The sequence below is a fragment of the Ceratotherium simum genome, chromosome 1, assembly GCF_057802395.1.
Source record: "Ceratotherium simum simum isolate JZ-2026a chromosome 1, ASM5780239v1, whole genome shotgun sequence".
NCBI classification, from domain to species: Eukaryota; Metazoa; Chordata; class Mammalia; order Perissodactyla; family Rhinocerotidae; genus Ceratotherium; species Ceratotherium simum.
This window is the reverse complement of record NC_141900.1, coordinates 28,593,309-28,618,734: the sequence shown is the minus strand read 5'-3', so window position 1 is coordinate 28,618,734 and position 25,426 is coordinate 28,593,309. Positions and strand designations below refer to the sequence as shown.

Here is a 25,426-nt window from a genome sequence, read left to right as displayed (position 1 = left end):
CACCAATGTGCTCAAAGGAAAATCAACAGCAAGAATCAGTGGAGATGCAAAGAGGAAAACGTGGCTGAAGTCTATAATAAATTGCACATCTTGTTCCCCATCTTCTAAAAAGGTAGTTCAGTTGACAGGTCTAAAATCAATTATGAATTTCATAAGCCCTAGCTAGTTATCTCTAAATGGTAGAAAGATTGTGTCCTCTCCCGATAAGAAGTAGAGACTGTAGAGTGGTCAAATACAAAATGTCTACAGGAGGCAGGATGGGAACATCAACTAGGAAGTCAAGTGGGAGCAGGTCTAAAGGAGAAAGCTGCTACTCTACTACAGTCCATTGTTGCCAGGCAGGAATGGGCTCAGTGCTGTCAGTTTCATTTTTTCCAAGGAAGCAAGAAATCTAAATTTTTTAATGGGAAATCTCCCAACTAAAAAAAATGACTGTGTGAGGAAGACAAAACATCTGTGGGCCACATTCAGTCCTCCAGTAGTTGGCTTGTCATCTTAGTCACTACTGGAAGAGGAAATGGACATGTGATCACCATTTTATCCTGACCTATACCTGGATAAGGATTCCTAAAGCTTCCCAAAGCTTCTTGCCAAAACTCAAATCTCAAGACAAATATGTCTCCCTTTGTTTAACTCAAGGATTTGTTCACTTCCCACCTTTTGTTTGTGTTTAATTTTAATTTGTTTTATATTGGCTCTATGTGCGCTAATTAATGTTTTATGAACAAATTATAGAACAGTATTGTCAAAGAAATAATAAATAGTAAAAAAACCTTTGTGAAAGATTTTCATAGCACATCTTCATGCTTAAAGTAATATTAAAGTTTATCAGGGTAGTACAAATATTCTTAATTTTTAAAACACACTTAAATTATATATATATATATATTTCTTATTTATTTTGCTAATCATTTTATAACTACAACCAACTAGTGGAGAGACTGCCCTGTACAAAGCAACACAATAAAGGTCCAAAGATCAAGATGTTCCCTTAGCAAGACTGAAGATTTCAGTTTCTAGTATTTGGAATTTAGGCTGTAGTCCTTGTTTTTGGATGGATCACTGTGTGCGTGGCATAGTCCATGCTTTTAGCCAGATGTGAACAGGTGAATGGCCACTTGACCGAGGTAGAAGTAGATAAAGTATTTGGTTCCATGTGTCATGTAACTACCGAAGTCCCTCCTCATAATGTGATGCCTGGTGGGATTGTACTTCTTGTCAAACGCCTTATCCACATGAGTGGCAACGTTATCTATGCTGTATATTTGCAGCACCTGAGGAGCGCACTCTACCAAGTCCTGTTGCATCTCCTCTGACACATCTGCATTCTTTATCACGGCTTTTCAGTCTCACATGGTTACTGTGGAGCAGGAGCTGGCCAACCGCAACAGTCTCCCGCGGGATAGAATTCTTTTTCATATTTAGCCTTGTTCATCACACCTGGAAAAGACTCTATCTAACATTATGCTCAGCAGGATGATTACTGGTTCCAGACTCAAGATATTGAATTTCAGTTACACCTCCACTATAATCAAATGGATTTTCTGTCTAAATGCCCACATTCTCTAAGCCAAAGCATCAAGTAGGAAAAAAAAAAGTTGTGTAATACCATTTCCCTTCCCTGATTGGCTTTGTGTACGCCATGGGATTTGAAAGCACGTTGAAGCACTATGTTTCCAGGTGCTTAAGTTAGAAACTACAGAGTCTGTTAGCCAACCTGTGTCCTCTACAATCAGAATGTACAGCATCTACATTTCCATCAGTCCTTCTCCTTTCCCACCGATCTAGTTCAGGCTTCATTATTCTCATTCATTATTTCAATCTATAATGTGCATACGAATCACCAGGGGAATTTGTTAAAATGCAGATTCTGATTCAGTAGGTTTGGGGTTAAGCTAGAGAGTCTGTTTTTTCATAAGCTCTTAGATGGTGCTGATGTGGAAGTTCCAAGGACCACACTTTGCCCAGAAAGATCTTAGACAGTTGTTAGAATCTCTGGCTCAAGGATCCGTTGGACTGCTTCAGCTGCTCAGTGTTGGCGGCGGTAGTGGTGTTTTTTTTTAATTTCACTCTCTTTAGTTTCTTCTCCCATTCTTCCCATGAGCTATTCCAATCTTGAGCTGCATTTCACCAGCTCCCCTGAAACAACCTTAAATCTCGGCATATGACTTCCTCATTCTCAGAAAGAGCAGAAATTTATAGAGGTCAAGAGTGAAAGTACCATCCTCCATATAAGACTTTCATTTGCTTTTGCCTTTCACCCAGAAGTACTAACAGGCCACTTTAACAGTGGAAACGTAAAGTTTGAGACTTAAGTTTTCCTGCATAACTTGGGCAATTTAAAGAAAGAAGTGATCCTCTTCCAGTTCACCCATGCCCTGTGGCCCTTTGCCGTCCCAGCTTATTGGGAGGATCTCATGTCAGACCCTGCATCACTTGCAGACTCTGCGCTTTTATTTTAGTTCCCCTCCCTCAACAAGGTTGTTGAAAGGAAAGTTGAAATTTTTCTGAATGTGCAAATGCTCTCAGCACAAAAGCAGTTTGCTGGTTCTCATTTCCCTTCAGTTTTGGCCTGGTAATACTTCACTGTATTGTCAGCTCTTTGATGCACCTTAATATTCTTTTAAATGTATTTTGACCAACTTCTTAGTTTTTTTTTAACAAGGAGACTTGTCCAAATAAGCTAGCTTGCCATTTTTAAAGTAAGAGACCTGTAATTACTTTTTAAAATATCTCTTCCACTATACTCTACACTTTTTAAGAACAGGAATTTGGTCTCCTTTGTATATCACTGTGTTTCTAGCATCAGCACATAGTAGGTGCTCAAACTGGTTGCGGGATGAAGGCAGCCTGCCCCACTGAGCAAAGCCAGATCATCACTAGCTGGTAAGGCAGGCAGGTAGGCATGAAAGATGATTCCAAGAGGGGCTTCTTGGCCACCCAAAGCAAATTGGTGAGCTGTAAGGTACGATATTGCTTCTGGTGCCAGATGGTCATCTTTCCTCAGGATACATTTGAGAATGGAATGAAACGTACAAGATGCCTAGAAAGAAACTATATTATTCTCTTCAGAAGAAGCCTTTCCTCTGGGGAAAATCTCTCTAACAGCTTCTGCTTGAGTATTTTACCATCTATGATTAAAAATAGCCACCATTTCCTGCCAAGAATTGCAAGGAAATCAATAAAAGACCATGATTATCTATCTTGGAGTGTCATTTATTAGACTGATACGATTACTTTTTTTCTTTGAAGAGCTCAGATTTTCAATCTATGATTGGTATATCTTTGGTTTTATGTGATGGATGATGAGAATAAAATGTGTGAAAAATTAAACTCCTCTAGTGGCAAGTGTAAATGACTCAAGAGTTATGGATCATTGATTCATTTCTGTAGTTTAACCATATGTAAAACAGACCTGTGATGGTTATTGCAGTATTGTATGGTTGTCGGTTTTCAAAATTTGAGATCCCTGCAAAGAAGGCCATTAGAAAACATGAAGTATTACTATTATAGGCAGGTTATGGACCATCTGCCAACAGCAGACACTGATCTTTTTATATGAGCAGTGAGTCGAATAGGGTAAGAGATGGGGAGCCTCAGGCAGAATTATATAAAATCCTTTCCATCCCCCACTTACTCATTAATAATTAACCTGGCAAGTCTAGAGCTTGGTTGGAATAAAATTAAACATGCCCCAAATGGCTCCTGAAATGGTGAACAATAAAATTCTTGCCCTATCATTTGAGGCAAAGACACCTAGCCCTAAATGCAAATAAAACATGATAAATTGATAATGATAAAGACAATTTTTTATTAAATTATCCTATAAAATCAGAATAATGAGAAATGTTTTCATTACATTTTTTTTCAATATCCTTATTTTTTTCTTCTCTTTGGCTGCATGGAATATTTCTTCGACAGTTAACATACTACATGTCATTTTTCAATTATACATTTTGGTTAGCTTGTTAAAGAAAATATATACACTTCCAATCTACTTGATGGATAGTCCGAGTTATGAAAGTGGCCACAAGATGTACCATCCCATGAGTCTACACATTCTTTGGCAGGAACTGTCTTTACCAATTAGAAATGGAAGATATTTTAATATAGGTGAGGAAAGCAGTAGGTATAAGATTCAGATTGAGTTAGATTTGAATTCTCTCTTGTCATTTACTGGTTAAGTAAGAAATTTAGATAACTTAAGAAATTTAAATAACTTTCCTGGATCTCTATTTTTTCATTTATAAAATGGACAAAACAATAGTTACATGACAAGACTGTCAGAAGGATTAATTGAGATTAAAAATAGATAAAATACTTAATAGAGTGCCTTGGTACTATATTAAATATAAAATTTATGAGTTAAAAATTGTATCATTATACATGAGGATTCCTTAATCTCAACGAAACAATGCTCTTATTCCCCCCTTACAGATGTCCTCTACAAAATAACCTAATGTATTTTTTGCATTATTCACATTTTTAACCTGAAGACTTCTCACTAAGTAATGCATTTAATGTCTGTTGGTTTGAGCATTCACTATGTGCAGTAGATACTGATAGGACTGCAAGAAAAATGAAACGATCGTTGCATCATTCTAAGAATTCAGTCCTGAAACAGTTAACCAAATAATCAAATAATAATGTAAATAAATGTCAAATTAATAATAAGATTCTCAAATAATAATTGAGAATAATAGTGGCTTCAAAACAGGAAAAGGTCTCATCATGATGAATGGGCCTTGAGCTTGGCCTTGAGAAATGCATGAATGGATAGAGATGAGGGGACAACCTTGCCAGATCAAGGAAGAACAGAAACTGGAGAAGAGGTGAGCATGGCCTTTTGTGGGCTCCACGAGGGACTCAGACTTACCTGTCCTGCTATTTCAAAAGACAAATGGAACCAGGATCACTGATGTGGAATGGATAGGGAGGGACTATATTTTATTAAGATTAGTTTCTCCTGTACAGAAGTACCTCTTGCTACCTTGTATTAGTTAAGATAATATTGACTACTTTAACAAATAAAGATCAAAAAACAAAAATATAATATAGCTCAAACATAATATATATTTTACCCCTCATTTACAAAACTGTCCAAGGAAAGTGGTCTTGGTAGGGGAAAGCAGAATTCCACACATGGTCATCCAGGAAATCCTCCTGATGGAACCCACCCAATGGTTCTGCTATCTTCAAGCCATGGGGCCTCTGGAGTGGACCTGTTGTCTCCATCCCTGTCAGCCACAAAGGTGTACACACCAGAATTCCTTTGTGCTAGGCCTGGAAGCAGCACATTTTCACTAGGTGGAGCTGGGTCACAGGGCCACATATAACTGTAAGAGAAGTTGGCAACTGTGGTCGAGCTACTGGCCCAAAAGGGGAGAAAACTGATGTTGGTGAAGACTTAGCATCCTTCATCCCAATATGAGATGTACAAATCCATAAACGTACTATATCCTGTTATTTTTTTTTTTAAGCATGTCTTTTCCATGTATCCAAAAAGCTCTTTAGTTTTAGTTTACCAGATTTGAGTGGATATTTCAAGTTCATATTCTTCAGTAAGAGGCTCTAACCTTTCTTGATTTCCCTCTTCAATCATCTAGATTGAAATGATTGATCTCTTTTTCTTTGATTTGCTGTGCCTCTCTAACTCTGTTATACATTTTGCACAATGACCAGAATTGTACCCCATATTCCACATGCAGGTACACTACCATTTTGAACAGAGTAAATCTGTGTCTTTTACCTTTTTCTTCAAAAGTCATTTCTGATGATGGCAACCATTTTGCTGATGCCTTTGGCTGAAGCTTCAGAGAAAAGTCTACACTAATTCCCAAGTGCCTCTTTCATGTCTTTGGGTCTTGTAATTCTGACGTTAAAATCCAGTATCCCGGGCTGGCCCCGTGGCTTAGCAGTGAGTGCGCACGCTCCGCTACTGGCGGCCCGCATTCGGATCCCGGGCGCGCATCAACGCACCGCTACTCCGGCCATGCTGAGGCCGCATCCCACATACAGCAACTAGAAGGATGTGCAGCTATGACATACAACTATCCACTGGGGCTTTGGGGAAAAATAAATAAACAAATAAAATTAAAAAAAAAAAATAAAATCCACTATCCTTTAAAAGCAGTAGTTCTCAACGCAAGCTATATATTACAATCATCTGGGAAGCTTTAAAAAACGCAAGAGCCATCCCCTTCCCTCAAGATTCTGATTTAATTTGTCTGAGATGAGGCCCACCTATTGATCTTTTTCAAAATATCTATAGATAAAGGTAAATCTCAGGGTTTTGAACTATTATCATTAAGAGTAATTTTTAATTTTTGCCATTGTACTTTACATATCCCTATTGAAATTAATCTATTCTTTTTCTGCTGGCAAACAGATAACAGCAAAACTTCCCAAAGCTTTCTCCCATTAGTTTGGCATTAGCACATTAAAAAATTATGGGGCTCTTTGAAAATCATAACAAACCTTGCACTTCAGCACATATGATAATAATGACTGAAACACATCAGATGTCCTTTGTCCCCCAGCTCCTGTGTATGCATGTAATATCTATAATGCCTATATATATATATTATTTTTTTGGTGAGGAAGGTTAGCACTGAGCTAACATCTGTTGCCAATCCTCCTCTTTTTCCTGAGGAAGATTGGCCCCAAGCTAACATCTGTGCCCATCATCCTCCATTTTATGTGGGACACCTGCCATGGCTTGACAAGCTGTGCATAGGTCCGTGCCCAGGATCCGAACCCATGAACCAGGCGGCCGAAGCAGAGAGTGTGAACTTAACTACTATGCCACCCGGCCAGCCCCTATAATGCCTATATTTTTAACATATATCAACTTGGATATAAAGCTCTGCTTCTCTTTCTGTACCCTGCACCCCTACCCCTTCTCAAAGAATTCATGTACAAATGCCTTAGTAATGTGGACTTTCCTGGAATTTGCATGAGAGAGACAAAGCTGGGCTTTACATTGCACAATCCACAAAAACCACCTTGAAGACTCATTGACATGTCAGTCCTGCAAAGTCCTCTAGGCTACATCACCACTAGAGGGTAGCAGTGAGGACATTTCCATTTCCCCTTTCCACAAAGTAAGTGCCATCAGGTTCCTTCCTTCCCTTATACATTTCTCTACTTTTCTTGTCCAATCCATGCTACTTAACCAATTCAAATTGTTCTCTCTTTATTCTGCAGAGCAATTCAGATAAGCCCTAGCTTCTCTTCTCTGAACTCCAATCCATCACCAGGCTTGGGAAACTTGAGTATTCTCTAGTGAATGCGATCCTGACTCCTTTAGAAGTTAATGTGAATATTAACAGGTTTTACGGAATATATATTAAAGGCACTTAGTATATGTATCATATTAACTTTATAAAATCCTAAAAATATGTTTGAACCTCTGATTCCAAGCGTTTCACCCAGGAATCTTTAAACCTGTAATCTAGCCACCACCTTGAGTAGGGCCTGAAGAGTGTCACCCTCCTCCTCCAGCAGTTTCTCTAATGCATTGGGCTTCCTCAGAAAAATTCTTATGAATAAGTCTTCCATCTTTTGTTTTATAACTTTATATTTGGATAGAATTACATAGTTCAAAGATCATCTTCCCATATATTTTCTTGTTTGAGGCTTTCATGAAACAATATGTAAGTACGCAGTATAATTGGGCTCTTTTCCATTTATAGTTTAGAAGGGTGGTATTTGGAAATCTTGAACAAACTACTCCAAAAAATAAGTCCAACTGGACAGTAAATGGGAAAACAGTCACTAGAATAAATCTCATGATTCTTTGGGTTGACCGGGCAGTTCTGCTGGTTCATCAGGTTCACTGATGGGACTGTAGCCGGCAGGTACCGCAGCTGAGGCAGGTGCTCCAAGGGGACTCACGAAGGCCTCAGCTGAGACGCTGGAGGCTGGAGCGGCTGGGCTCCTCTCTTCACGGCATCGCACCTCCTGGGCTTCTTCAGAGCATGGAGGTCTCCAGGTATGAGGAGGGCCAGATTGGAAGGCTAGCTTGGGAAGTTACACGCCACTCCCATCACACTCTTTTGGTAAAAATAAGGCAGAGATTCAGTTTCAGTTAAGGAGTGAGGAAACAGACCCAACCTCCTCATGGGGAGTGGGCAGTCCCACTGGAAAGGGTAGTGGACACAGGGAGGTACGAGTCAGTGAGGACCAGCATTGTGACAACGTACCACAGCTGTGCTAGTCTGTTTCCCAGGGTACAAGTGCATTCACTTCTTCTTTTCATTTAATTATCACAAGAACCCTGAGAGGTAGTATATTATTTTCTCCGTTTTTACAGTTGAGGAACCTCAAGTTCTGAAAAATCAATGACTTACTAACCCAAATAGGCAGGGCTAGGATTTAAAGTCCGGCATCATCAACCAAAACACCATCAAGAATAAGACACGTGGGCTGGCCCGGTGGCTTAGCGGTTAAGTGCGTGTGCTCCGCTGCTAGTGGCCTGGGGTTCGGATCCTGGGCGCGCACCGAGGCACTGCTCGTCCAGCCATGCTGAGGCCCCGTCCCACATACAGTAACTAGAAGGATGTGCAACTATGACATACAACTATCTACTGGGGCTTTGGGGAAGGAAAAAAAAAAAAAAGGAGGAGGATTGGCAATAGATGTTAGTGCAGAGCCGGTCTTCCTCAGCAAAAAGAGGAGGATTAGCATGGATGTTAGCTCAGGGCTGATCTCCCTCACAAAGAAATAAACAAAAAAAGAGATTCTGCAAAGTTAAAATCTTTAAAAAAAAAAAAAGAATAAGACATGCACACATGTCCCCATTTTCCAAAGAGTAGGTTTGGAATTCTAAAGCCTATTTTTAAAATGGGTGAATAAATAATGCTGAATCATCTAAGTTACAACCTCGTGACTTATTAGTAATTTTCAATTTACAAACTTATATTATAAACTGAAATAGAAATTTTATTCTTAATGTTGTATACATCCTATGTCTATAGAAACATATTTTAAATACAAGCAACTTTCTCCTTTATTTTACATTACAGATTTACTTTGGAATAAGAATCAAGGGAAAGAAACTGGCTGACATTCCAGATGTCATAATTCAAAAATAAATTTGTCAAACTTTTCTCTAAAACATTTCTGATGTTTTTTCCCTCAAAATTGAGAAGCCAATTCATAATCAACTGTAATCTCACTTGAATGGCCTTCCCTCTAGCTGCAAATCTCATTTTAAAGCAGAGCTAACAAAAATGGCTGAGAGCAGCAATTGAGAAGCAGCTCAGCCACAGCAAAAAATGGAGCTGGACCGTAAGCCACTGGAGGTTCTTATTCCATTAAATTAACACAATCCTCGCTTACCTTCTATTAGAGAAGGAACATTAAAAAAAAAGATATGTGCCTATATAAAAATTATGTCATATTGTCTATATTTATACAAACATGAATATATACATCCACACATACACTAAAATGCATGGACTTTTAAATATAGAAAGTATAAGAATAGTTTGAGTTTTACTATTCATCACATCACATAAAATCACTGTCATGCTATTGACCACATCATTTTTTTCAGCTTCTTCAGAGGCATTTGTCAGCAACTTGATTCCCTAGCTTAACAGGCTGTGTTATTTTTGTTGTTTTTAAAAAATGATTAGTAATAATTACTGGTACTCTTACACCATAAAAAACAACTACAAATTTACTTTGGAAAATAAAGAAAATTATAAAGAAAAAGTAAGATTACCTATGGTCCTGCCATTAAATATATATGGGTTTTTTTGGTTGGTTTATTTGTTTGATTTGTTTCTTGTTTTTTCCTATGCATTTTAGGGGTTTCATTTTTTTGCACATTTATGATCACATAACTTTATGAAAATTTACCCCATGTATACTTTGTGAAATTTTTCCCATGTTATAATGAAGACTTTAAAAGCATTATTTTAAATAAATAGCCTCATAAAATACTATCATCTAATTGTACCAGGTTTTACTTCTCCTTTCTTCTATACTGAGGCAATATGACTGTTTTAATTTATTGCTATTATAAATAATACTGCAGTGAACTTTTTTGTTCACAAAACCATTTTTTGCAACTCGACCTCTTTAGGACCGATTTCCAGAAGTGTATCACAGATTATGAATCTTTTTAAGGCTTTTGATAAATATTGCCAAATTATTTTCCAGAAAGGTTGAATCTATTTACTCTCAAATTTAGCTTATGAAAGGGCCTATTTTACAAAACACTCACTAGCATTATTTTAATGGCTTTAATAGGGGCAATTAAAAAATAATCCAGTAATCAGATTATTGCTTACTAAAAAGAGTTCAATAAATACATGCTATTATTTTTAATTAAATAGGCTAAATTTACATGAAGATTATTTAACTGTATGTTTTTAAAAACTAGTGAGATTACATTTTTCTATATTTGATGAAGACTATTCTAACTTCAATTTGTGCAAAGTCCATAATTTATTCAATATTGCACATGTGACAGTGCACAGGTGGTCTATTTGAGTTCATCCCGGCTTGAGTGGTATCTGCAAGGACACGGGTAGACTGGGCCACCCAATTCCAAGGAATCATTATCTAGTCATGTTTAGTTGTTAACTATCCCATTTAGATTGGTTCTAATCTACTAACATAGAAACTACCCGGGAAACTGAGACAAGAATTAAACAAAAGGTAAAGATCTGGTTTTCTGGAGTTAAGTCACTTTAGAAAGACATAATGGTATATAACAGTGGAGGTTTTCAGTAATTGATTCATTTCATGACTCACCAATCAGGCTGAGTGAATCGGAGCTGAACTATCAGCTTATTAAATTAAATCTAAGTTCAAATACAGTCATGTATTTGAAACATAACGATGTTTAGGTGAATGAGGCACAGCATATACAATGGTGTTTCCATAAGATTAGTACCACATAGCCTAGGGGTGTAGTAGGCTATACCATCCAGGTTTGTGTAAGTACACTCTATGATGTTTGCACAACAACCAAAATCGCCTAACAATGCATTTCTCTGAATGCATCCCCATCGTTAAGCGATGCACGACTATAAATAATCATTAAAGTAACTATATAATGAACAAGGAGCAACAAAGATTTTGAGTATAGCACCAACAGTTAATTTGCAGAAGGAAACTAATTATGCTATTTTTCTAGGTAAGCAAAGAGAAACTCCGTAAGTTATCTATAGCATTTAACTTCTAATCTTTGTACCTTTAGAATTCTGAGAATTCGTACACGAGGAATGCACCTGGACTTTGCTCTAGCGTTTCTCTTTAGATCAGAAACACCTCCCAAGAACAAGCAACTGTAAGCCCAAACGGAAGACTGAAAAAAGAAATGTTATTGGAAACTCACAGTTATATAGGTCCCAAAAGCAAAGTTATTTAAGAAAGTCAACAACCAAAATGCTTCCCAAGTGTCACCATCAGATCTCTTGTTTTCACAGTCCATTTACTCTTCACACCATATATCCCATTTTTCTGTTTTCTGATGATATTTGCTCCTGGGAGAGAGGAGGGAAGAAGGTAAATGCACGAGTTTGCTCAATGGGCTATAATATTCCCATCTTATAAATTATTACTTTTTGTTTAGCCTATCAATATTACTTTGCGTACTAATTATCACTTCTTATTTCTTTCTTATTACTTCACAGGCTCCTTTCCATCTACAATGGAAGAGAATATGGAGTTAACAATTTATTTTCCCAGTATAATCATTATTCTGAGACTAGAGTTTGAAAGGGTATTCATCTTACCAGTTTTTTAAGATTGTGGTTTGTGGATGTGAATACATCAAATATACTTTATTCCCACAAAACTTGAGCATATTATGAGAAAATTGCCAGCATGTGAATTTTCTCCTTCCTCATCTCCATCTAGAATGTTACTGATTCTTAGGGCAGCCTGGGCCATGGAGTAGTTACTCATTTTGTCAGAGAAGGCATTATGATTCAAGATTGTATACCTTATTTTCTTCCTTTTTGAAGCAACACATTTCTAAAATGTGTGATGGTAGTGTATTTGCCTCCAAATGGGGCCATCAGAACATCAGGTTACCTCAGCTTGATTTGTTTGTATAAAGTGAGAGCATTCTCTTCTCTATTTAAACGAATGACTCCTCCAGTGTTAACTTTGAAAGTCTCATCTCAATATATTATGAGAGAATCAAAGTTTATGCAAAGTTTTTGCAGGAACTCAACAAGTAAGGATACTTCATCTGATGACTAGCCATCTTTAAAAGCAGTAATGTAGTCACAAATTGTTATAACTGTACCATTTTTTAGTTTTGACACAAGTGGAATGTACAATATCAAACTATTATAATGATTATTGCAAAGAGTTGGAAACTTACTTTCTAAGCAACTTACTCATTTCTCTGTAATTTATTCATACGTTCCCAGTTGTTACTTTTTGATTTTCTTTAACATCAACAGTTGGAGCATTAAGTCCATTTCGTTAGGAAAGGTAGGTAGCAAAAACGGGGCTGCAGATCCAGTGCTGAGCTAAAACACTCCCTTCTAAGAAATGTAATAGCAAGAAAAGTGTGTGTGTTGGGGGTGGGTGAGGAGGGGGTCTAAAAAGTGGTTATTAATTATATGTCTGCTGCTAACCAGCTGTGTGACTCTATACAATTTAATTTACCTTTTTGGGTTTTGTCCACATTTGTACAAAAAAGGGATTGAATTCATATTTTCAAAATTTCACACTACTATAACATTTTAATATTCTACAATCTGGATCTTACTACAGTATCCCATCCACAATTTACCATAATCCTTTACTTTTGTGCAGTCCCTTTAGGGAACAATACAGTGATAAGCATTCAAAAACCTTACCTGCTTACTGATGTCTCATGTAGGGTTTTAATCTAATTGTTCTGGGAAAGTTCTAAACGAAAGGTGCCAGTTTTAGCTCCTTCTGGGAAATTTGTGCCATAGGTATCAGAGGTTTCTCCTGTTCATCTTCAGTTACCTGAACCCATTCCTAGGATCTTTTAAAACCCTCCCTAAAAAAAAATAAAATAAAATTTAAACTACAAATCCCATGAGTCAAAGCTGGAAGCAGACACTTCCCCTTCAGCCCCTCCTGGCCCCCCGTTGAATGTAGTCCGCTAAAACTCAGGTTAAGGCATCCTTAACCTGAAATACGCCTGAAAAAAACGTCGGCTGCTTCGTCTCGGTTTTCAGCTGTACTCTCGCCGGGCCCCTTTAAATTGGTGCTGAGAATGAAGAAGGATACGGAGAGACGCAGAGCGGCATGGGCGCGGGCGCGAACATCACCTGTTCCGAGAGGGGCATGCGCACTGCGAGGGCGCGGGCGAGGAGGCGGGGCGCGGTGGGAGGGGCGGGCGGCGCCCGGCTGGCACCGCTCAGATCTGCTTCTCCCCGGCTCGGGGCGCTGAGGTGGCGTTGGGGAGTTGTCTTCTGCAAAGGTTTTGCCTGGCGTTGTCCAACATGGAGGAAGCACCGGCTGCGGGCGTCACCTGCGAGCTGAACTAATCCCCGCCTGGCGTTCTGGGCAGCGGTGCCCGGTCCGAGCCCAGGGACTCCGCCGCCTGCACGCCCCGCGGCGGACCCCGGCTCTGGGTGCTCCTCGGGCCGCGGGCTTTCCGACGGGGACGCAGCGCAAGGAGGGAGCGCGGCGGCCCCGAGTCTCCCTGAGCCATGGGCAACGAGGCGAGCTTGGAAGGGGAAGGGCTCCCGGAAGGGCTGGCGGCGGCGGCGGCGGCGGCCGCCGGAGGAGGGGCTGGCGGGGCGGGGAGCCCCTTGCACACCGTGATCCCGGCCGGCATGGAGGCGGATCTGAGCCAGCTAAGCGAAGAGGAGAGGAGACAGATCGCCGCTGTCATGTCAAGGGCGCAGGGGCTGCCCAAGGAAAGCGTTCCCCCGGCCGCTGCGGAGCCGTCTTCCATGCACAGGCACGCACAGCATGATGTATATGTCCGGGCGTATATGTACAGCTTCCCGTGCACATATGTGCCAGCCCGTATGTGCCAGCACAGCAGTACATATATGTCGCCTCCGTTCATTTTATTCTCTCTAATGGGGTGGCGATAAAGAGATCATAAGCCTTCTAATGAGCAGAATACAAGTGATGCATTGTAGAGTTTCTAGTGGGATACTCAAGGGTTGCATTCTTGGAACTGTGATTTTAGGATTTGATTTTTGGCCTTTTGGAACCCTTTTCCTCTAGGATGGCGTGGAGAGACGCCCTCCAGTGTTTTACTAATCTAGAAGTCTTCCATTAATACAAAACGGACGTGTTGGGAAATGGATAGAGCTGTGTGTTTGCCTGTCTCTGTTTAAACGTGCTCAGTCATTTGGGGTCTTTTTCTCCGTGAATGATGTCTAAATTTCTCTAACAATACCTTTAATTCTCCCAGAGGTGATTTGTCCTTCCTTCTCACCCTACCCCTAGAGGAGAATTGGAGTTATTTAGGTAGAAGGTATTCTACCTGATGAATACACCTTTTATATTCAATGAGGGACCCTAAAATATATTGTGGCCTTAAGCAGATGGTTTGGTCACGGCAGAGCAGGTGCTGTACAGGTATTTCTGAATTAGCATATGTTATTTTTTTAAACCACTTCCCGTTTACGTGCAAAAGTATCTTACAGTTTATGAAATAACGTGTGAATTTGTGTTATCTTAAAATAGTTTCCAATACATACTTTTAAAGACAAAGCAAATAAATGACAACTTGCACAGGCAGTTAAGAGCTAAATCTGTAATATTAACATATTCGTTTCCCTTTCTAGCTCTCCATTTTCCTTCATCCTAATAAATTAGTTGTTTTCTAATTAGAGTACTAAGAGGGTGTAATCACTGTGCCTGCCCTGCCTTTATTATTATAAACAAACCCTTAACTTTGCACCCTCCCTTAGAGAACAGTTCCCTGTCCAGGGTCCTGAAACCATTCCTGCTTTTTGATTTTTATAACTGAGAGGAATAAAAAAGAGGGATAACTGAGAGGAAACCTACAGTTTTCATTTGCGAAATAGGAAATACGAAAGATCTGGATATATAGGTGTAGATTCTTAAATGCCTAAAATCTTAAATGCCTAAAATCTATCAAGTAAAAACTCTTATTTCCTTAAAATGAAACTACCACTGCTAGTAAAAACTAACTCCTTTACATTGAATATGTTATTTTTTGTTTTTAAACTAGTAATATATTGGGCTATTTCTTTGGCATAAAGCTTTTCTTATCCATTACCTTAAGTAGTACAGCTTAAGATATGTACTGTTTTTCTCTACTGACAAACACTTGACTTGGAAAAAATTTTGAATGTTCATATACTAGATTTTCATAGGATAATAACCAGGTACAATACTTTTATTAGCCTTTTAGAAATGTATGCCAGCTCTTCTGCAATTTTTCCTAAGAGGCACAAGCAACAGGTTTAGAATGCTGGTTACAGATACCAAGAAAAGTGTGAGCTTTGATTTCTAAATTCCTAACTTTTCTTCTGTTCCTACGGTGGCTGAAAAATGTTATTTCAGCCTATGAAACTGTGATGTTTTATGCAGTATTTGTATCAGATAGCATACTTTTAAAGCTGTCCATTGATAATTTTGTTATGATAGAATTCTTATTAATAGGTAATTTGTAGCTGAAACGTTATTGGTGAAGGTGTCATCCAAATATATATGAATAATACTTTTCTGATTTTTGCAACCTGCTTATGTTTTACTGAAAGATTTCTGTAAAAGGCATACAATTTTTGGAAAGTGATTATCCTCTTCTGTAATAATCAAAGAAATACTTGATTTATCATTTAAATTTTAAGAAATACATTAACTTAAATATATATAAGAAAGTATATCTAAATTATCTGAAGTTTTAAGAGGTTAAGTGTTGTGAATTAGACATGGTGGGGTTTGATTTTTTTTTGAGAAATAAGAGTTGAGAGCCCACAGGCTTAGGTTCTTATCCTATTAATTTTGACTGACTCGTGGCAAGTTATATGTGCTCCTCAGCCATATGTACCTCAGTTTCCTTGCCTCTAAATAAGGCAAGTGATACTTGTCTTACCTGTCTTGAAGAGTCGTTGTGAGGATCAATTAAAAATTGACAGGGATGTGTTTGTTTGAATTTTAATTTGAAGGAACCCTCTAAATATAAAAAGTAGTAATATCAGTATCAGCAGTGACTGGCACTGGCAATGATGGCTACAGACAAGTTTTATGGTGAATTATTTATCATTATGAGTTATTTTGATGTATCTATATTCTTTTACATATGAAGAAGTCAGTGCAATGTAGTGGAGATTCTGCCCGCTCCCCACCCCCACCAGGAGTCAGGACACCAGATTTCTCTGACTAACTAGTTTTATAACCTTGAATTCATCTCTTAGCCTCTCTAAGTCCTAGTATCCTCTACAGTATAAAAATGAATAGATATTGCTAAAGTTGCTTATGTTTCTAATATTACAAAATTTTATGACTCAGCACTGTCAAGTGTCGTTGCCTGTTTTGTTACATTTAAAAACATATTTTAGCATTCCAGCGCTTTTACATTCTTACACTTGAATACATGTATATCTCCTTTGTAGCTGAAACATTTTTTTCTGCTACCCTATGAAAAAAATTCTAATCTGGGGATGACAATAGTAAAATGAAAAGGGAGATTGTATAAAACATAACTAGTTACAAGCTAGAAGTTACAGGTTACAAATGAAGTGCTCTTGGATTTTTGATTTTTAATTCATTGTAGACCCAGAGAAATGCAATTTTATTAAATTTTTATTCATTCTATTTACAACTACAGATATGTCATATGAGAAGAGCTTTACTGAAAAACAGTTGTGATTAGAAGAATATTTTGTAAGAATTCTGACTGAATCGATGATTTTCTTTAGCATTCCTTTGGGCTTCCCCTGCTGGGTAGACATCTCCACAACTGTTTTTCTTCCTAGAACAACAGGCCAAGTTCAGGTTCTAAAATGAATATGGAATGTTTCTGTTTATGTCTCAGAAAGCCTGTAGAAGAATTTGCAGTGAAACAAATTCAAGAAACATTGATGTAGAGTAAAACAAAAATCTGATATGTTAATTCATTCCTTCACTCAATGTTATTCATTCATTTATTCATTCATTCATCAAACATTATTGCTCATCTACTTAGTTACTAGGTTTGGTTCTAGTGATATCAAGATGAGTGAAACAAGCTCTCTCTCTAGGAGTTTGCAGCCTAGTACACCAGACACAGATTGCATTTTAGTCATTTTCCTTTTTAAGAGAACAACTGTTATACCAAACAAAAATTCACCAAAAGACCACAGTTAGCTAAGACATCTTTATATTTTTGTTCAGTATTAAGCCTATATCTTTTCTTAATGATTGTCTTTTTTTTCCTCACTCCCAGATCTTCATGTTTTGCATTTATTTACGTAATTATAGCAACTAAAACTAAGTTTAAATAGTAGGGCAGTCTTTATAGCTATATAGGTATTTTCTCACAGGGGGTTCTATAATATAATAAAACTTATATTTGTAGGAAGTACACACAATTATAATTTCTGATGCAAGCAGCTTGCTTAAATTTTGTTGTTGTTATCACAAATATTTGGTATTCACAAAGTTTGTTTTTTATTTTGTACATATGTTGGTTTTAGTGAAATAATATCACAAAAACAACGATTAAGTTTAATAGTATTTTCAAGAAAGGACAATTTAGTTAAATTAAGAATAGATTTTTTTGTACCCTGTTTAAATATAGATTTCTAGGACTGTGTACAAGGGAGCCAATTTAATAAAATGCCTAAATAATTACTTAGAGGATAGTCACTTCTATAACATATTTCCTAAGCATGTGCCCTTCAGAGGAGTGGTAGATTTCATTAATTGAATGTGGAACGTTTCTAGAATAATGTGAAGATCTGAACAGTGGAAGTTTTTGAAAATAATCTTTTTTAGGATGTTTTCTGTGGCTCTTCTGCCTTCATATGGAGGGGAGCACATAGGGAGACCTATAAAGAAACATTCAAAATTATTTTCCCCAAATGGACATAGGTAGCTATGTATTTTAAACGATATCTTAGAACTGATGGAATTAATTAGAGTAATAATTTTAGCTCCTTGTTTAAGTAAAGGCTTCAGAAACATGGTAATATCTAAAGTTTTTGTAACTTTTTTATTGGAGGAAATTGCCAGAACTAAGAATTCTATTTATTCCTCTTTTATTAGAAAATCACTTTGCACATACATTGTCATTATAGATTTTTTTCTCTCTGACCCTTTGCTATTTAGAAGTAATACTTCTGTGTTTCTTTCTACTATGCTTTACATCTTGATCTAAACTCAAATTTCTATTTCATTAGGGGAATTTCAAAAACTTAATTCATATTGAATACCGAATGATCTGAAATTAAACATTTATGGTCTGGTTCATCAGCAGGTACATTTTGACAAAACAAATTAAAACCTGTAGAACTTCATTGTGATCATCTCATATTTTAAATGCTACTGAATCGCTGTGTTTCTTTCCTCTTTTTTTCTTTTAATTAAAAGGAAATAAATCTTTTCCAAAATTAGAAAGCTACATGTATCAAACAAAATACTAATAATTTGATTTTTTTCCATAATTCTAATGCAACGTGTTCTTATTAGTTGCAACTTTATCAGTAAAGAATGGCTTATTTAAAAAATGAATGTACTTGATTTTTGGCTGAAAATATATATATAAAAAAAACTATTTTAATTATTTGACCATAGTCATTTAAAATTGATCATGTTTCCAAAACTATTTTAAAAAATTTGTCTTGTATATTTGTCTATGAATTAAAAGAAATCTTGTAAATTAATTACTTGTTACATTTTTAAATCATCAATAAAATATAATATTATTAATAATCTGACAATGGCAATAGTAAATGTTGTAGAAAACATTAAGTAAAGAGATCATTATGTGTTTTCTTCCTCTGAGGAAAGTAACAATCCTTTTCAAAAGTGGGGTCACAATCAGCTTGTTACTATACATATACCAGGCTATATCTCAAGATGCTTTAGGCATCTATTGTGACTTTGCATAGATATCTCAGATTAAGAATTAGCTATTGGAAAAATAATTAAATGATATGACACTATTCTTTCACAAGATAGATGGAATTATTTCTGAAAAATTTCTAATTAATCACAGTAGGTATTCTCATTCTGTGAGGTTTAATAAGGATAATATTTAATGGATATTACCTTTTAGACAGAATAGAGTAAAACTGAATAGATTGGGCCGGCCCTGTGGCTTGGTGGTTAAGTGCGCGCGCTGCGATGCTGGTGGCCCGGGTTCGGATCCCGGGTGTGCATCGAGGCACCACTTCTCTGTTCATCCTGAGGCCGAGTCCCACATACAGCAACTGGAGGGATGTGCAGCTATGACATACAACTATCCGCTGGGGCTTTGGGGGGAAAAAAAAAAAAACTGAATAGATTATCAACTTTCTCAGAGTCCCTGGAAAGACATCATGTAATCTCCTTTACTAGAAGCTCCCCTGTTGTCACATTGTATGCCTTATGTAACTAATGTAAATTCTCATAATCAAGTAAAAAAAAAAAATAGTTGCAGCAAACTCCCACATTTTAAAGTGAATATTTTTACTTTTTAGTGCTGCTGGTATTTGCGAAACTAACATTCTTTGATCATAACTTTTGATCAAAAAGGATATGCTTTGTGAACATGAGTGTACTGTGACATGGTGTTGCATTGAGTTAATATATTTAATTAGGATTTAAGTATGGTGAGGTTCTATTAAATGTAAATGTAAATTATTTTTATTATAAGTACTTTCTAACTAGATATCTTAATTTTTCATCCCTCATAGTAGCAAATATTGTTTTTCCCCCTTCACCTCCTTGTTGAAAGTCTCTACCCATGTAAAGAAAGAAATCAAGACATTAAAAGTTTTATGATCATTTACAGGATGCAAGAAAGTAATAGCTTTTTAATATTATTTTAAGTTGAGATAATTTCCATTATTTTCACTTCTTTTTGTTTCACTCTTCTAGGAAACAAGAGTTGGATAGTAGTCATCCTCCAAAGCAACCAGGAAAACCGCCAGACCCTGGGCGTCCAGCTCAGCCTGGTCTCAGTAAAAGCAGAACTACAGACACTCTGAGGTCAGAGCAGAAATTGCCTGGAAGGAGTCCTTCCACTATTAGCTTGAAAGAATCAAAGTCCAGAACTGATTTTAAGGAAGAGCACAAATCTAGCATGATGCCTGGCTTCCTCTCAGAGGTTAACCCTTTAAGTGCTGTCTCCTCTGTTGTAAATAAATTCAATCCTTTTGATTTGATATCAGACTCTGATGCATCCCAGGAAGACACTGCCAAGAAACAAAAAATAGCTCAGAAGGAACAAGGAAAACCTGAAGGAATTGTAAAGCCTCTATCACAACAGTCACCCAAGCCAGTTCCTAAGCAGCAAGGACCTGTGAGGGCCCCACTTCAGCAGGATGGCTCTCCAAAATCAGTATCTTCTCAGCAACCAGAAAAAACTAAATCACAACCTCCAGGGACAGGAAAGCCAATTCAGGGGATTACCCAGGCTCCTCAGACAGACCAGGCCAAATTGCCACTTCAAAGAGGTGCAGCCAGGCCTCAGAGTAAACAGTCAGACGCAGTGAGGGGAGAATCACTTAAACCCTCAGTACAAAGTCCATCCAAACCAACTGTTCAGCAAGCAAGTCCTGGGAAACCTCCCGCCCAGCAGCCTGGACCTGAAAAACTTTCCACAGCACAGCCTGGGCCTGCAAAGCCCTCACCTCCACAGCCAACAGCAAAGCCCCCAGCCCAGCCACCAGGGACAACAAAGCCTACAGCTCTGCAGCCTGGGCCACAGTCTCCAGCTCAGCCACCTGGGCCTGCAAAGCCTCAAGCTCAACAGGTTGGGTCAGAGAAACCTCCGTCTCAGCCACCTGGGCCTGCAAAGACTGCAGCTCAGCCACCTGGGCCTGCAAAGACTCCAGCTCAGCCACCTGGGCCTGCAAAGACTCCAGCTCAGCAAGTTGGGCCAGCAAAGCCTCTGGCTCAGCAGCCTGGGCAGGGAAAGACTCCAGCTCAACAGCCTGGCCCAGCAAAGCCCCCTCCTCAACAGCCTGGCCCAGTGAAGCCCCCTCCTCAACAGCCTGGGCCAGGAAAGACTCCAGCTCAACAGCCTGGCCCAGCGAAGCCCCCTCCCCAACAGCCTGGGCCAGGAAAGACTCCAACTCAACAGCCTGGCCCAGCGAAGCCCCCTCTTCAACAGCCTGGGCCAGGAAAGACTCCAGCTCAACAGCCTGGCCCAGCGAAGCCCCCTCCTCAACAGCCTGGCCCAGCTAAACCCCCTCCTCAACAGCCTGGCCCAGCTAAACCCCTCCTCAACAGCCTGGCCCAGCGAACCCCCCTCCTCAACAGCCTGGCCCAGCTAAACCCCCTCCTCAACAGCCTGGCCCAGCTAAAACCCCTCCTCAACAGCCTGGCCCAGCGAAGCCCCCTCCTCAACAGCCTGGCCCAGCGAAGCCCCCTCCTCAACAGCCTGGCCCCGTAAAGCTCTCAGCTCAGCAATCTGCAAAATCAGTAAGCCAAACAGGAGGTGGAAAACCTCTGCAGCCACTGACTTCTCCCTCTGCAGCACAGGCTCCAGTACAAGGCCTCCCTAAAACCATCTGTCCTCTTTGCAATACCACTGAACTTCTGTTGCATGTTCTGGAAAAGGCCAATTTTAACACATGCACTGAGTGTCAAACTACTGTCTGTAGCCTCTGTGGTTTTAATCCCAATCCTCATTTAACTGAGGTGAGTGCGTTTATTCACTGTGTCTATACTCTTAAACTATATCATCATCTTCTACAAATGTTGCTCAGTTTATAGCTGATATGCTAGAGTAACATTGTTTTTCTCTGGTTCTTTCCTTCTTTCCCTCCTTCCTTCCTTCTTTTTCTTCTCTACCAATTGTAAATTAGAATTTTTTTAAACATTTTCTCCAATAATCTCAAAATATTGCTACAGTTTCTGATATATTTGGCGTATAAAGCAAATATGAGTTGATTGAAAGATGCAGAGAATTTACTCACTGTACTCTATGTGTAAGCGCCACACTATTTATTATTTAGTAAACATTGATATTACTTTAACTTTTAAATTCTTGCTCCTCCCTAGCAAAATTATAATACTCTTAACTGGGATCATATTTGTGCTGGGAAAAAAGTAGATGATGTTTTCAAATTCTAAATACAATTTTAGTATAAAATTGAACACACTTTTTCAAACTGCACGGGCCCTTTTCCTGCCAGTGATTTTGATATACTCTGTGAGGGCATGCTTCCCTCATTAGTTGAGAGTCATTGATAACAGCATAAGTCAGTTCATAAACAGAAGAAGTCATTAGCAGCTTCAGCACTGATGGGTGTCTTCTCAGAAGGAGCACAGTTTCTATCTCCATGTCTCTGGCTAAGCCTTCCTGACATATCAGATCATATGAGTTCAAATGATCGTGTGAGTGACAAAAATGAGTTCAAAGCTGTTTACTCTGATTGAGGGTACAAAAGTAATTCTCAGCAAGTCAGTTAATGTTAACTCAGCACTTAAAGGCCCCGAATAAAATAGCATTTTAATAGGTAGAGATTTGGGGACATTCGGGGAGAAGGGACAGAAAGCACAAGACAGCAGAAAAACTCAGAAATTCTCTGGAGTTAGGAAATAATACAGTGAAAATGGTATAGTAATATAAATAAAGTGAGACTAAAGAGGCTTAGAGTCTAAAAGAATATATTTTTAAAAGAAATCTGATAGCCCCTACCCAATGGGAAGGTCCATCTGGTGGACAGCTGTTGGTGGGCTGTATGTGTATTATGTCTGCGAACAGCCCAGGAAGGAACCAACAGCAGGCAATGAAGGATTATGAGATTTAAATATCCCTGAGAGAGGAGACTTGTGTACCTTTGTTATAAATAAAATCTATGTTTGGTAATAACAACAATGATGATTATTGGTAGCTATTACATTGGTTTGGATTCTCATGTAGTGAAAGATGAAAATGATGTACATTTAAAATGTGTCAACCTCTGGTTGTTTTCTAAAGTATCTTTTACTCTTTTAGCCAAAAGTCATATCGAGTACCTTAGCTGTTTAAATAAGCCATTCTTTAATGATAAAATTGCAATTAATAAGAACATACATTCAAGGTAAGGAGGAAATCAGATTATATGTAGTTTGCATATTGGTAGTTTTTTAAATTTTAGTAAAGATATGTTTCTACCGACAGTATACTATCTTGATAGGAATGTGCAATAATAATGACTTTAAACAGTAGATGATCATTTTATAAAATGTTTGTCATGTTTTTGTGGCAATTTATAAGGCAGAAAGATGCAATTGGACATTCAAGCCATGTATATTGTTTGAGTGCCTACTCTATGGAAGACATTTTACTATGTTTGGTAGGATATAAAGATAACTAAAACAATGCTGATCTTAACATGATCAAAATATACTAGGTTAGATAATCCATGCACGAGGAAATATAATATGTGGTCAAATGATAAGAGCTGTGAGAGATATGAACAAATATTGTGGACTTCAGAGTAGGAAGTGTCATTTCTAGTGGGTGAGATTAAGAAAAGCTTTGTGGAGAAAATAGCATTTGAGCTATGTATATAAGAATGGATACTATTTCAACCAATAACGGATATGAAGAGGGTAATGATTTGGTCCAAGACCTAGAGCCAGAATAAAGCAGAGTGTATTTAGGAGTCAGGGATAAATCTAGGTTGGCTGAAGTGGTGGGGAAGAAATCAGCAATGAGACTGGAGAGAAATCGAAGTCAGATTTGGGCCTTCCACCTTTAGCAGGTAGCAATGAGTGTTCTCCTTTATGAAACTTATCTTGATTAATATAGTCACACATTCGATCATTCAGTTGACAAATTGGTATCAAATGCCTGGTTGTGAAGCACCAATGAGTGCTGTGACAGAATCAAGTATTCATTATATAGGGAGTCTTTTTTCAACCAGAAAATAGGGGAAATAAAAGTTGTATATAAGAAAGAAAGAAAAAAAAAATGTGTGTGTGTATATATATATATATATATATATATATATATATATATATATATATGAAAAGTAACTTTGTGTAGGGCTTTACAGTTCACATAGTTCTTTCCTATTTGTGAATATTAAATTTCCAAATAATTCTATAGGCATATATTCTGTTTTCTCCATTATACTAACGAGAAAACTGATGTTCAGGTGGTTACTATGGTTAATTTACTTGTTAGGATCACCCTGATAGTAAGTAACCAAGTAGAACCCAAACTAAATCCATTTACTCATGGTAGGAAGAGAGATAAAGAACTATGAGGTCAAAGGAAGAAACCATCACTGTCACCCGGGGGGTGTCACAACTATCTTCATGAAAACAGAAGTATTTGAGCTGCGAATGTGAAGAATTTGGACACACATGAAAGGAGTTGGAAATGTGGGGTCAGGTAGAGGGCCTCACTAGCTCAATAAAGGAAATCATCCCCATTATTGATAAGTTGAGCTTGGGCAAGCCATTTATACTTTATGTAACAGTGACATTATTTGAAAAAAATGAAAATAATATGTTCTCAACCAAATACATTGGGTAGTTAGGGGGATTAACTGAACATTTGTGTGAGAAGGTATTTATTTTTTTGTGAGAAAGTTTAGCCCTGAGCTAACATCTGATGCGAATCCTCCTCTTTTTGCTGAGGAAGATTGACCCTGGGCTAACATCTGTGCCCATCTTCCCCTATTTTATGTGGGGTGCTGCTGCAGCATGGTGCAAGGTGCATGCCCGGGGTCCAAACCTGCGAACCCGGGCCGCAGAAACGGAGGGCACATGCTTAACTGCTACGCCACCTGGCCAGCCCCCGAGAAGATGTTTTTAAATATATGAAGTGCTTTTGAAGTTGCAATATAATGCAACATGTATTAACCTTAATATTTTAAACAGACTTGACTTTTAAAATTTACTCCCAACTTGTTTTCTACGTAGATACAATATCATAAGTTGTTGAGTTCTAAGGTAGCAATCAAAAGCCATTTGATCTACAGTATTAATAGTAACGTTTCATTTTAACTTTCATTTTTTTCCCATAAGGAAAAATGTAATGTGAGTTCTAAATTCTGAACCCTAGGAAGGCATCTTCCTAATCTTGTCCAACAAATGGCCAGTTCCTCAAACTTCTGAGTCATCCAGAGGCCAGAGGTAGGAAGTTAGAGCTCTGGATAGAGGCTGAGAGCTTCTGTTTCAAGAGATAAGATAGGTGAAATTTTGGAAACACTCACCACTTCTAAATTGTTATATGTATCTGTGAGAAAGTGAACTTTTCTGCAGTTTTCAAAGAGGATGTAACACTCTGGGTCAGTTGTACTCAGATATTCAGATTGAGTAAACAAACAGTTTTTCCATGCAGGATAGGGACAGAGGG

The 25,426-nt window shown here is 38.1% G+C and overlaps 1 protein-coding gene, 1 long non-coding RNA gene and 1 pseudogene across 5 annotated transcripts in view; 1 reads left to right on the top strand and 2 right to left on the bottom strand.

Moving 5' to 3' along the window:
* The window catches only part of LOC147918167 (uncharacterized), a 50,033-nt gene extending 36,369 nt beyond the window's left edge, over positions 1-13,664 (bottom strand). The window contains exons 1-3 of one of the 4 annotated variants that reach the window (XR_015555640.1): positions 12,834-13,664; positions 11,354-11,501; positions 3,801-8,054 (exon numbers count right to left, since the gene is read on the bottom strand). This is a non-coding gene — a long non-coding RNA (uncharacterized LOC147918167). The other 3 variants (XR_015555632.1, XR_015555630.1, XR_015555647.1) reach the window with 3 other exon arrangements.
* Positions 836-1,355, bottom strand: LOC101388335 (dynein light chain 1, cytoplasmic pseudogene; annotated as a pseudogene).
* Positions 13,389-25,426, top strand: part of PCLO (piccolo presynaptic cytomatrix protein) — a 397,103-nt gene continuing 385,065 nt past the window's right edge. Inside the window, 3 exon segments of the mRNA XM_087445431.1 lie at positions 13,389-13,915; positions 20,002-21,370; positions 21,373-21,768. Coding sequence (XP_087301557.1) covers positions 13,662-13,915; positions 20,002-21,370; positions 21,373-21,768 — 2,019 coding nt within the window. The 5' untranslated portion in view covers positions 13,389-13,661.